Raw genomic sequence first — 12,754 nt, forward strand, 5'->3', positions numbered from 1 at the left:
TAACTTTTTGTTTTGTTTTGACTTATTAAAATGTTCCTTCACATCTATCCACATCTCTTCTGACATCATCAGTCACCCATATTGATGCACTAATTGTGCTGCGGTGTTATCAAAATCCCGAACGATATTTGTAGCAGGTTTTATTAATTGTAAGTCAGTTCACTACTTGATGATATATGATGATCTCTAAAGCTACGAATAGTGTGCAGTTTAATTCACACACGTGTTACACTTTGGACTACCTTCATATCATATAAGGATTTATATGCACTCTGTTGTAGTAGTAGTAGTAGTAGTAGTATACATCCTTACTGGTACTGAAATTGAAGCTATCTGCGGCCAGCGGAGTAATGGCTTCGGCAGCGTTTTCAATCACGTCTACACTCGCTACATCCTAGCCCATCACCTCAAAAGAGGTTCTCGACTTTCGTTCGTTGATACGTGTTATGAGACCAAGGCGTCTGATACATAATTGGTATGACCGATAAATTTATGATGAGTGAGAGCTATCTTTGTTTTGATATTCACACTTACTTATCAGAGTGATCTGAAAGTCCATTCCATTGTAAGCTCGACAAGCAAAGTATTAGCACCAACGTAAAAGAGGACACTAGTCGCTTTGGAGATCAGCTACTAGGCGATCATCTGATGCTCCACCGGTGGCGTAAGTCACAGCAGTTACGTGGTGTGTATGTGTTGGCTGGTTGTATGGAATCTGTGCAGTAAGATGGGTCGACGTGTAGACGTGATAGAATGGCTGGAAGGAGCTGTGGTGTTTGCACTTCTCTGTCACCACACCGCGAATGAAACTGCCTGATTCGTTGGTGTATCAATGCGCACTGCCAAACGTATATTTAAGGAATGGCAGTCATTTGCAACCATGTAAGACGGTGAAAGAACGGTGGTCGTAAAAACAGCCTAACCGACAGGGACTGGAGACGAGAGTACGCCTTCTCAATGACAATCGGTTTAAAACCCTACGGAAATTGCTCCTGTTAATAAATGTAGGTTCGTCTCAATCAGTTTTTGAGCAATATTGTGAAGGGAACCGTGTTAGAGACCTATACCTCCAACATGGTCTTTCCTCACAGCGTCACATGAAGCTGCATGTGTTTAGTAGTATGGATGGCGTACTTCAGACAGGAGTGAGTTCTGTGATATTTGGGTGGTGTTATTCGTACCGTGACTAGGGTCCACTCGTTCAGGTTGACATGAACATGAAGCAGGGTGTTTACCTCAAGATTTTCGCTGACCAAGCGTTGCCCTCCCTTCTACATCCCGATGATGAGTATTCTGCAGACCCTCCCGCCTTCCAAGACGACATACGTTACTAGTTTGACGAACACTCACGCATCTTACTGTATCACCACTGGCCCTTGATATCACTCTGTCTTACTCCCACAGAAAATGTCTGGAAGTATTTGGAATGTCGGGTGGAATGCCGGAATCAACATTCCCTCAACTGCGTACCTCTATGAGATTTATAGCAATCGATTTCTTCAACTGGATATGGCATACCAGAAGAAACTTATGGGTTGTCTCCCTCACCGAACTGAGGCAATTATGAGGGGGAGAGGTGGCGTTATGCGGTATAAGAATGGTTTCTGCTGGGTATAGGTAATATCTTGTCCAGTGTCCTTACTTGTCATGCTGACTGATCCTCCTGTCGTTTGAAAGCTCATAAAATACCCTGAATAATACACTGGGTGAACATTAATAAAACCGACAAACTGCAGGGACGGATTTCTGACTGGATAGGAGGGAAAACGCTCGTATGAACATGTGTCCGGAAAACTCTGTCTAGGTTAATGCGTATGTGATCGTTTCCCTATCCATCTCAGTTCTTTTTTCTAACATCATTCGTAGTCATTTTGGATAATCGCGGTGATCCGCCTCGTACTTACACGATATTTAGATTGCGAGTTACGCGATCGAAGTATCATGCAAACAGTAAACCTTATTTTCCAAGATGACAACGTTTAGCCGGAGAAACACGAAAACCTACCGGTTTAGATATCTTGCTTGGTTTCTTTTTCATACACCCAAATTTGTCTTCTGCTGATGTTGGTTATTCAGTGTATCCATATTTTTCTTTCTACTTTTCACCACACGGGTTGCATGTAAGTACAGGATGGTTACAACATCACCCACGCTATTTGAGCCAGTTTAGAAGGAAAGTATTTATTGTGTGGGCACTCAACTTTATAGGAATGATGTTCGTACTTTACGCCACAGTATTTTCGTTGTCAATATTGTTAGTGTCGCGAGTGGCCGTTAGGCGCCGGTGCTGGTACGGCACGTATGGTTGAAATACAAGCGTCCGTGTGAATGACGGCTGCAGACAGTCAACACGAGTCTGGACGAGGTGAGCAGAGCTTTATTCGTATTTTCGTCTCATTAAAACATTAGCAATAGTGCTGCTGCTCTTCGAGAGTATCGACGCATTAAAAGAATACGTAGAGGTCCTCTTTCAGCGGCAGATCACCGGATTTGGCTCCGTATTGTGTCCGGCTGTGGAGTAATCTGAAGGACAGTGTTTTTCAACGGGACAGTAACGCACGTTAGGGGTGTAACATAAGCATAGCGAGAGAGCTAGCCAACATTGCACCTGAGATGTCTGGTGCAGGAGAAGAGCAATCTCTTTTGCACTTCCAGGCTGTCGTCGATGTGGATGGCCGACACCTCGAGTGATGTTCGTAACCTAGAATGTAAACAGGGTACGCAATAAACAAATGTTATGTTCTCAAGTCGAAATTAGTGTTTCTTCCACTGGTTTATTCGTTATTTCCCTTCCGTACGTCCGTACAAATGTTTACACAACGTTTCATTGTCCTACCATCACTCGTTCATAGGGGCCCTCTCAAGCAGCGAAAGTTTAATTGTAACCATCCTAAAGATTCAAAGATGATTAAAGTGTGTTTGTATCTGACAGCTTGATGGAGGAGACGGGAAGTGACGAGCGCGCGCTGCTGGGCTCTGGAGCCTCCCTGCGCCGGCTGCTAGGCCTGTGGTGGCCCCAGAGGGGGCGGGGCCGCTTCCGGGCCGCCGCCTCCGCCTCCTTCTCGATGCTCGTCGTCGCCTGGCTGCCGTCTTTCACCGCCCTGAAGCTCATCATGGACACCTCACAGGAGCTGGACGAGATCGCACTCTGCTCTCTCGTCATTTTCGTCTCTTTCGGATTTGTGACCAAGGTAGGCATCAAGTAAGAGCTGGTCCACAGATACGTCCATCTAATTGTGGTCACCTGCAACCGTCTGCCGACAACCCAGACTTGTGCCAGCGTACTGAAGGAGCGTGGCTGCGCAGGCAGTGGTCTGGGTGAGCATGTAGCTGTCCGCTGATAGAATTGACAGTCAGAACCATCTACATCTACATCTACACCCATACTCCGCTAGCCTCCTGACGGTGTGTGGCGGAGGGTACCTTGAGTACCTCTATCGGTTCTCCCTTCTATTCCAGTCTCGTATTGTTCGTGGAAAGAAGGATTGTCGGTATGCCTCTGTATGGACTCTAATCTCTCTGATTTTATCCTCATGGTCTCTTCGCGAGATATACGTAGGAGGGAGCAATATACGCCGGCCGGAGTGGCCGTGCGGTTCTAGGCACTACAGTCTGGAGCCGAGCGACCGCTACGGTCGCAGGTTCGAATCCTGCCTCGGGCATGGATGTGTGTGGTATCCTTAGGTTGGTTAGGTTTAATTAGTTCTAAGTTCTAGGCGACTGCTGACCTCAGAAGTTAAGTCGCATAGTGCTCAGAGCCATTTGAACCATTTTTGAGCAATATACGGTTTGACTCCTCGGTGAAGGTATGTTCTCGAAACTTCAACAAAAGCCCGTACCGAGCTACTGAGCGTATCTCCTGCAGAGTCTTCCACTGGAATTTATCTATCATCTCCATAACGCTTTCACGATTACTAAATGATTCTGTAACGAAGCGCGCTGCTCTGCGTTGGATCTTCTCTATCTCTTCTATCAAACCTATCTGGTATGGATCCCACATTGGTGAGCAGTATTCAGGCAGTGGGCGAACAAGCGTACTGTAACCTACTTTCTTTGTTTTCGGATTGCATTTCCTTAGGATTCTTCCAATGAATCCCAGTCTGGCATCTGCATTACCGACGATCAACTTTACATGATCATTCCATTTTAAATCACGCCTAATGCGTAATCCCAGATAATTTATGGAATTAACTGCTTCCAGTTGCTGACCTGCTATATTGTAGCTAAATGATAAGGGATCTTTCTTTCTATGTATTACACTTGTCTACACTGAGATTCAATTGCCATTCCCTGCACCATGCGTCAATTCGCTGCAGATACTCCTGCATTTCAGTACAATTTTCCATTGTTACAACCTCTCGATATACCACAGCATCATCCGCAAAAAGCCTCAGTGAACTTCCGATGTCACCCACAAGGTCATTTATGTATATTGTGAAAAGCAACGGTCCTCCGACACTCCCCTGCGGCACACCTGAAATCACTCTTACTTCGGAAGACTTCTCTCCATTGAGAATGACATGCTGCGTTCTGTTATCTAGGAACTCTTCAATCCAATCACACAATTGGTCTGATAGTCCATATGCTCTTACTTTGTTTATTAAACGACTGTGGGGAACTGTATCGAACGCCTTGCGGAATTCAATAAACACTACCTGAGAACCCGTGTCTACGGCCCTCTGAGTCTCGCGGACGAATAGCGTGAGCTGAGTTTCACACGATCGTCTTTTTCGAAACCCATTCTGATTCCTACAGAGTAGATTTCTATTCTCCAGAAAAGTCATTATACTCGAACATATTACGTGTTCCAAAATTCTACAACTGATCGACATTAGAGATATAGGTCTACAGTTCTGCACGTCTGTTCGATGTCCCTTCTTGAAAACGAGGATGACCTGTGCCCTTTTCCAATCCTTTGGAACGCTACGCTCTTCTAGAGACCTACGGTACACCGCTGCAAGAAGGGGGCCAATAACGGCAGACCTGTCGGCCAGACAGGTACGCGGAGCGATCTCCCTGTGAACATGGGCCTTAACCCGATAGCTACCATGATCCCCATTTGGGAATCGTCTAAAATATATCGAGTACTTCAAGGTCCGAGCGGTCTAAGGCGCTGCAGTCACGGACTGTGCGGCTGGTCCCGGCGGAGATTCGAGTCCTCCCTCGGGCATGGGTGTGTGTGTGTGTTTGTCCTTAGGATAATTTAGGTTAAGTAGTGTGTAAGCTTAAGAACTGATGACCTTAGTTTTTAAGTCCCATAAGATTTCACACACATTTGAACATTTTGAACTTCAAGATCATTCCATTTCTTTTTTGTTATTTTACATTCATTTTTCCAGTCTCCATGTCAATCAGGTAGCCCAAAAACAAATGTACGTTGAAAAACAATAATTTGGCAGTTCATGGATTAAGGGTACATAACGTTATCTTCAGTCTACGTGATATCTTTAGTAAACTGAAAATTAATTTTGTGTGAAAACTTGTACTATGGTGGTATTTTTTCATGAGACGTGACGTGCTTATCGCGTGCCTTGCATATTGGTCGCGCGACCTCGTTTTACTTCGTGAGAGACCGTATTTCAAAGCCCAAATGCATGACCTTGAGATGAGCAATAATCCAGCTACTCGCTCACTTTGATCAGCGTACAATCCGCTCTAGGCGCCTAATCTGCTTTGCTGTTTGTCTCATGTACGATGTGCCCGCAGTAATTACAAGTAGCGCATGGATCTCCACCAAGGAAGTGGACAGTGACAGGACGTTCCAAACAAAAAGCAAGATGCCTTTTAAAACCGCTGTTTAATCACAACTTCTGATGGTTGATTGGTTGGTTGGTTTGGGGGAGGGGGCCAAACAGCAAGTTCATCAGTCCCATCGAATCACGGAAGGAAGTCGGCCATGCCCTTTCGAAGGAAAGGCATTTGCCTCAAGCGATTTAAAGAAATAATGGAAAAGCTAAAACAGGATGGCTGGACACGGGTTTGAATTGTCGTCCTCCCGAATGCGAGTTCAGTGTGCTAACCACTGCGTCACCTCGCTCGGTCTAATGGTTGTTGCTTACTTATTAGTGTTTCTGTCACATGACTTAGCTTTTCGAGTGCCATATTTCATATTTCTCTTATTACGTGGATCAGTTTCGACTTAATGAGACTTTTTGTAGTCATTTGTCTTTGGTTTCATGTAACATGCTGTGGTTTCTTCTCCTCTGGCAACCTATATCTGAAAGCAGCACTTACTCTTACAGCCCTACATAATTAGTTGTATAAATTTCGATCTCTGTCTTCCCCTACTAATTTTGCTCTCTACAGACCTCTCAAATTATATGATACTTACTCTTCTAAAATGTATTGGCTAGTTGTGAATTCCATAAAATCAGCTGTGTAGCTACATATCTACTATCCAGTAGTGACAAATGAAAATTTGTGCCGGACTGGACCTCGAAACCGGATTTCCAGCTTCCCGCATGCGAGCGCCTTAACCACTTCGGAATTCCAATAGTGCACAGATAGCCGAAATGGTTAAGCTGACAGCTCGGGTTCGAGTCCCGACCCAACACAAATTTTCATATGTCACACTCGGATAGTAGATACATACCTAAACAGCTGACGTTATCGAATTCGTAGTCAGACCTGCACGAAAGAAACTAATTCCCTGTTGTCTTAACGCATGTCCTGCCTTCCTGTCGCTTCTTCAAGTTTGTGACTTCCATGTATTCCTTTCTTCGCTAGTTCTGATTTCTTATTTTATCAGTCCATTCAATTTTCAGCGTACTTCTCTCGAACCACATTTCAAACTCTTCTTCCTTCTTTCGTTTCACCCTCTTTGGGGTACGCTGGATCAATCATTTCTTTGTGTGTTGTTCTTTTCTTAGGGCCCAGTATTTCTTCATTCTTTCTGATCTTCTTCTCCTCTCTTCTTCCGAGATGAAGGATTTGGACTTTTGTGTGCATTTGTCTTGGAACCTTATGTTTTCATCTCTAGTAATTAATTTAGCAGTTCGATCAATAAGTGAATTTTCTGAAATATTTAATTCCACTAGGTCTTTCTCAGTTTCTTTAAACCAGTTGGGCTTCGTTTTTCGGTTACGGAAGAAGTCAAAGATTTGTTTAGTTAATCTGTTGGAATTCATTCTGAGAAGATGACCATAAAAATTTATTCTCCTTTTTCGCATAGAATCTGAAAGTTTTTCAATTTTCTTGTAGAGAGTTTCATTTTTGATGTATATAATCTTATTGTCTTGAAATTTTGGCCCAATGATTTTTCTTAAAATTTTTCTTTCCTTTATCTCAAGTTTCTCCATTTGGCCTTTGAAATTCATGTTAAGTGTTTCTGCTGCATACAGTGCTTCTGGCTTAATCACTGTCTTGTAATGTGTAATTTTGGACCCCCATGAAAGGGATTTTTTGTTGTATGTACTTTTTGTTAGTAGGAAGGCCAATTCAAGTTTATTTTTTCTGGATTCCATTGCTTTGCTTTCCCCAGCATTCCAAGTAATCCATTCTCCGAGATATTTGAATTCTTTTACTATTTCAATCTTCTGTTCTTGAACTTTGAGGTATTTACATGAGTGCTTGACATTTGTCAATATCTTAGTTTTTTCAGAGGAGATGTGAAGACCAATTTTAGCTGCTTGTTTCTTTAGTTCAAGGATTTGCTCCCGTGCTTCTTCCATTGTTTCAGCAAACAGGGCCATATCATCTGCAAAAGCAATGCAATTTACTTTAAGATTCTTCTTTTTGCAACCCAGTCTTATACCACTCTTAATATTTGTGTTCCATTCTCTGACTACTTTCTCAAGAGCACAATTGAACAGCAACGGTGAGAGCCCATCGCCTTGTCGCACTCCCGTTTTTATTTCAAAGGGTTCCGATAGTTCGCCCATAAATTTAACTTTCGAAAACGTATTTGTAAGGTTCGCTTTTATAATATTAGTTGTTTTCTTATCCAAACCCATTTCTTCCAGGACTGATAACAGAGATTCTCTATCAATCGAATCATATGCTTTTTTGAAATCAATGAAGGAGATTACGTATGTCTTTGCCCTTGATTTTTGGTAAGCCATGATGTTTTTGGGGTTTAGTATTTGTTCCGAACATGATCTACCCTTTCCAAAACCTCCCTGGTATTCCCCGATTTGCGGATCCAATTGCGGCTCTGCCCTGTTCAAAAGGAATTTAGAAAGAATCTTGTACGTTATATCCAGCAGTGATATTCCTCTGTAATTGTTGGGGTCTTTCTTGTGGATAAGGTGGATGAGAGCTGTTCTCCATTCTGCGGGGATCTCTTCTTCTTTCCAGATTTGATCGAAAACACACTTTAGGGATGTAACTGCATTTTTGTCAGCCTTTTTCCATAGTTCGGCTACTATTTGATTTTCTCCGGACGCTTTGTTGTTTTTAAGTTCTGAGATGACCTTCTGTAGTTCTTCAGTCGTCGGTGGTTCTCAATCCGGCTTTTCACGGTTCTTTGGAATGGATTCAAATTTTTCAAGGATGGGTTCACAATTCAAGAGTTTCTCAAAGTAGCCTGCTAGTATTTTGCAGTTTTCCGTGTTGTTGTGAGCGATGGTCCCATTTACATCTCGAAATTGGAGGGTGGGTGCTTTGTATCTTGATAACCTTTGTTTGAAAGTTCTGTAAAAGCTCCTTGTGTTGTTTTTAGCAAATTCTTCATCAATTTGGAGGAGAGTTTTGTTTTCATGTGTCTTCTTAATCCTTTTTATATTTTTATCTACCAGTTTTTTAACTGTAATGAAATTCAGTCTACTTTCTTCTGTTTTCTGTGATTGCCAATTTTGCCATGCCTGTTTTCTCGTTTCAATGAGGGCATCACATTCCAGCGACCACCAGGCATGTTTTTTACTTTTTTTGTTAGGTGCTATCCGTTCAGCTGTAGTAATGAGGTTTTCCTTGATATCCCCCCAGCTTTGTGTCTGAATGGTTTCTGTTGCTTTTGTGAATTCATCTGATTTTAATATCTTTTCTGTGCTATACTTCCGACCCTTAATTTGTTTCACGCTGCGTTTCCTGTTTGGGATGACTTTGAACTTAATTTTAGAAAGGTAATGGTCTGAATCCAAGTTTGCACCCCTGAGTACCCTAACGTTCATGATTTCTTTGCTAGAAATCTTCTTAATTGCCACATGATCAAGTTGAAATTCCCCAAGGCTCGGATTTGGGGATACCCATGTTTTTTGTCTTCGTGGTAGTTTCTTGAAAGCTGTGGATTTAAGAATTAAATTGTGTGCTTGGCAAAGTTCTACTAGTCTCACACCATTTCTATTTGTTCTCTTGTGTGCAGGATAGTTTCCAACTATTTTCTTGTATCTTTTTTCTTTACCAATCTGTGCATTAAAATCTCCAAGAAGAATGATGATGTTTTTATCTGGAATTTTCTGAATAATGTCATCTAGATGATTCCAAAAGGCCTCCACTTTTTCTTTGTTTTTCCTGTTATCCTCGTTTATAGGGGCATGTGCATTGATAATTGTGTAGATTTTGTTTGTGCTTGTGAATGTAAGACTTGAGATTCTTTCTGATTGGGAATCAAAGCCAACTATTGAGTTCAAGATTTGTTTGTTGATTATAAAGGCTGTACCAAGATGTGGTACATTTTTCATTACTCTCGGTCCCACTTTCCCTTTGTATATCCTAAAACCTTCGGAATCGAAGGTATCTGTATCCATGTATCGTGTTTCTTGAATGGCTGTTATGAGTATGTTGTGGTTCTTTAGCGTATCTGTTAGATGTTTTAGTTTTCCGGTTTTCAACAATGAGTTTGCATTGAAAGTTGCTAGGTACGTTGATTGCCTATATTGAAATTTGGATGAGATTCCAAGACACTCCGACTTGTCTTTGTGCAATGTTGCAGACTCCCCAGTATCCGAATGTCTGCTGACGTACTGGCGTACGGTGGATCGTCCACCTGGGGTAAAATAGTTTACATCACACACTTCCATGATTGATGAAAGTTATTTTGGGTGTGGCCCAAAGGCCACAAAATGTACAACCAAGATTGTGAGTCCTGGAGGTAGTTCTTCCGCTCTCTCCGCCGTTGGGAGTCTGAACTTCCTCTTCCGCCTTTGAGACCGTTGACCAGGTTTCACCTAGTAACCCTAGGCAGGGGCCCTTACAGGGTGCTACCATCCGGAGCCAGATGGACCCAGGTTTTTTTTAACGAGGTGTTACTCCTCCCCCTCCTCCTTCCTCATCACTTGCGAAATGAGGCCCCGGACTTGGGACCGGCAGTGGTGGAGTTTTCAAACTCTTCTATTCTACTCCATTTTGTTTTTCCACTGCCCATATTCTACTTCGATACAATACTGTGCATCGGGAGCACGTTCTCATCAATTTCTTCAACAACTTAAGAACTATGTTTCATACAAATAGACTTCCTTCAACTAGAATGCTCCCTCCGTTTGAGCTAGATTACTTCTTACATCTTCTTTCCTTCACCTTTCACGTGTTACTTGCTTACAAGGCAGCGCAATTCCTCGACATAGTCTGCTACGTCACCCCCAGTTTTGATGTAAGTTTGTCGCTAGACTCATTTCTGTTGCTCCTCAGTACTTCCATTTTCTTTAGTTTACTCTCAGTCCACATTGAGTAAGAATAGACTGTGTATTTAAGTGAACAGGTTCTGGAATTCTTCCTCATTTTCACAGAGTACAGCACTGTCATCAGCAAATTTTATAATTAATATGTTTTCATATCGATTTTTAAACCGATTTCTGAAGTTTTCTTGTGTTCCCTTGATTACTTATTCGATATACATGTTGAACAGTAAAGGATAAATATTGTACCCCAGCCTTTTTAATCTGAGCACATATTTCTTGGTCTCCTGTTCTTATTACGCTCTTCTTGCGTGAACATGTTATGTGATACCCGCTTCGCCCTGCAGCATAGGCCTATTTTTCAGAAGATTTTGAACATCATACTTCACTTTACGTTGTCGAATGCTGTTCTTTCTCCATTTTTTCACCGCTAGCCTTCCAAAGCTGTGTCAAACTCTTACCCTAATACTCGTCCACATATCGTCCAAGTTGGCACACAATTCTCTTTCCAGATTTTTAGCAGACACTTCCGACCACTTGTAGGTCATCTGTCTGGTCTTACCTCTGCACTTAACAAAGAAATTTTTACGCAGTCTTAATGCTGACTGTTTCATGAGACATTAGTAAGAAAATACTGTTTAACCTCTTTGCGAAATAAAAGAAATACTAGGTGCCCTTCAACAATCTCTATGACCTACCATCTCGAATATTAGAACAGACTATGGGAACTAAAATTTGTTATGCTAAAGCTCGACTGTAACTCTGAACACAAAGTAGCTTGAAACTTAGGATGTGTGAGACTTTGCTTTTCTCAGTTAACGGTCTTTATTATTATTTATTCAGACTTTAAGGAAGGTGAAAATTTAATAGTGATGAAGGACTGGAATCTGATAGCAGGATAAACAGGAGAAGGGAATACAGAAGAAAAATGTAGACTCGAGGCAAGGAACGAAAGATAAGCTGTTTGGCAGAATTTTGTACAGAGCACAAATTAATCATTGCAACACTCGGTTTAAGAATCATAAAAGACGCTGGAGGCAACGAAGAAAGCATTAAATAATGACGATCACCACCACGAAGATTACGTCTCTGATGATGCAGCAACAATGACAAGTTTCCCACATCTCACCACGCTCATTCAACAAGTTCCAACAGGCAAAAGATGTGATTAATAAGCACTAGCCAGCAAGTCCTATCTTACTGACGAGGCATCGCATTTCAGTTTTCCACATTCGTGAGGCACATCGTCTCAGAATTATGCAAGCTTCGAGATAGGCGTAATCAAAGATACTCAATCTCTAAGGGTGTGTTGTAACTCAGCATTTCAAAACTAGAGGAAAAAGATATGCATGTTGCAGGAACTAAAGTGTCTCTCTGCATCTCTGTGTTGTGGCTGACCACAGTTTTGCCGTAAGGCGAATTATTGAAATACTGCTATTTAAAGAGTACAAGGTAATGCAAGCAAGCATGTCTCACATACCATATCGGTTGTCAGTGATCGCTAGCCTCCTCGGAGATAGAACATAACTCCAGCTGGGTGCTACTGTAGACGCTGCAAAAATGGTTCAAATGGCTCTGAGCACTATGGGACTTAACTACTGAGGTCATCAGTCCCCTAGAACTTAGAACTACTTAAACCTAACTAACCTAAGGACATCACACACATCCATGCCCGAGGCAGGATTCGAACCTGCGACCGTAGCGGTCACGCGGTTCCAAACTGACGCGCTTAGAACCGCACGGCCACACCGGACGGCATATAGACGCTGCACTCTATTACATACCGAGGTACTAGATGTAATACTGCCTATGTTTTTAGATCTCCTTTGAAATCGAATACAATCTCTCGTATCTGTTCCCAAAATCCAATACTTGGTGTCGATGCTGATAATGGTCTGCATTAAGATGAAATTGATGAAGACATTGACGAACAGGCACTCACGTTAAACTGAGGAAGATATTAATGAAATAATTAGACAGCCGCCTAGACATTAGAGAGAACATTTGCTTTAGAGCAAAGTAATCCTTTTTTTCATTTTACGAAGATTAAATTGAACAATTAATGAAATTATTAGACTAATGTAAAGTTCTGTGTAATAAAACTTTTTATCGAAAGTATTTTTCTTTGGAAGATTTGTTTATTATTACTGCAGTTGATGCAATTCAAAAGGATAGTTTATTACCACAAAAACTCAACAGCTATG

General features: G+C 42.0%; 1 protein-coding gene across 1 annotated transcript in view; it reads left to right on the forward strand.

The window, feature by feature from the left end:
• Positions 1-12,754, forward strand: part of LOC126414853 (odorant receptor Or1-like) — an 83,989-nt gene that overhangs the window by 19,430 nt on the left and 51,805 nt on the right. The window contains exon 2 of the mRNA XM_050083388.1: positions 2,933-3,191. Within this exon, the coding sequence (XP_049939345.1) occupies positions 2,933-3,191 (259 nt within the window). The remainder of the gene's footprint in view (positions 1-2,932; positions 3,192-12,754) is intronic.

The sequence above is a fragment of the Schistocerca serialis genome, chromosome 1 (assembly GCF_023864345.2).
Source record: "Schistocerca serialis cubense isolate TAMUIC-IGC-003099 chromosome 1, iqSchSeri2.2, whole genome shotgun sequence".
In the NCBI taxonomy this organism is placed as follows: Eukaryota; Metazoa; Arthropoda; class Insecta; order Orthoptera; family Acrididae; genus Schistocerca; species Schistocerca serialis.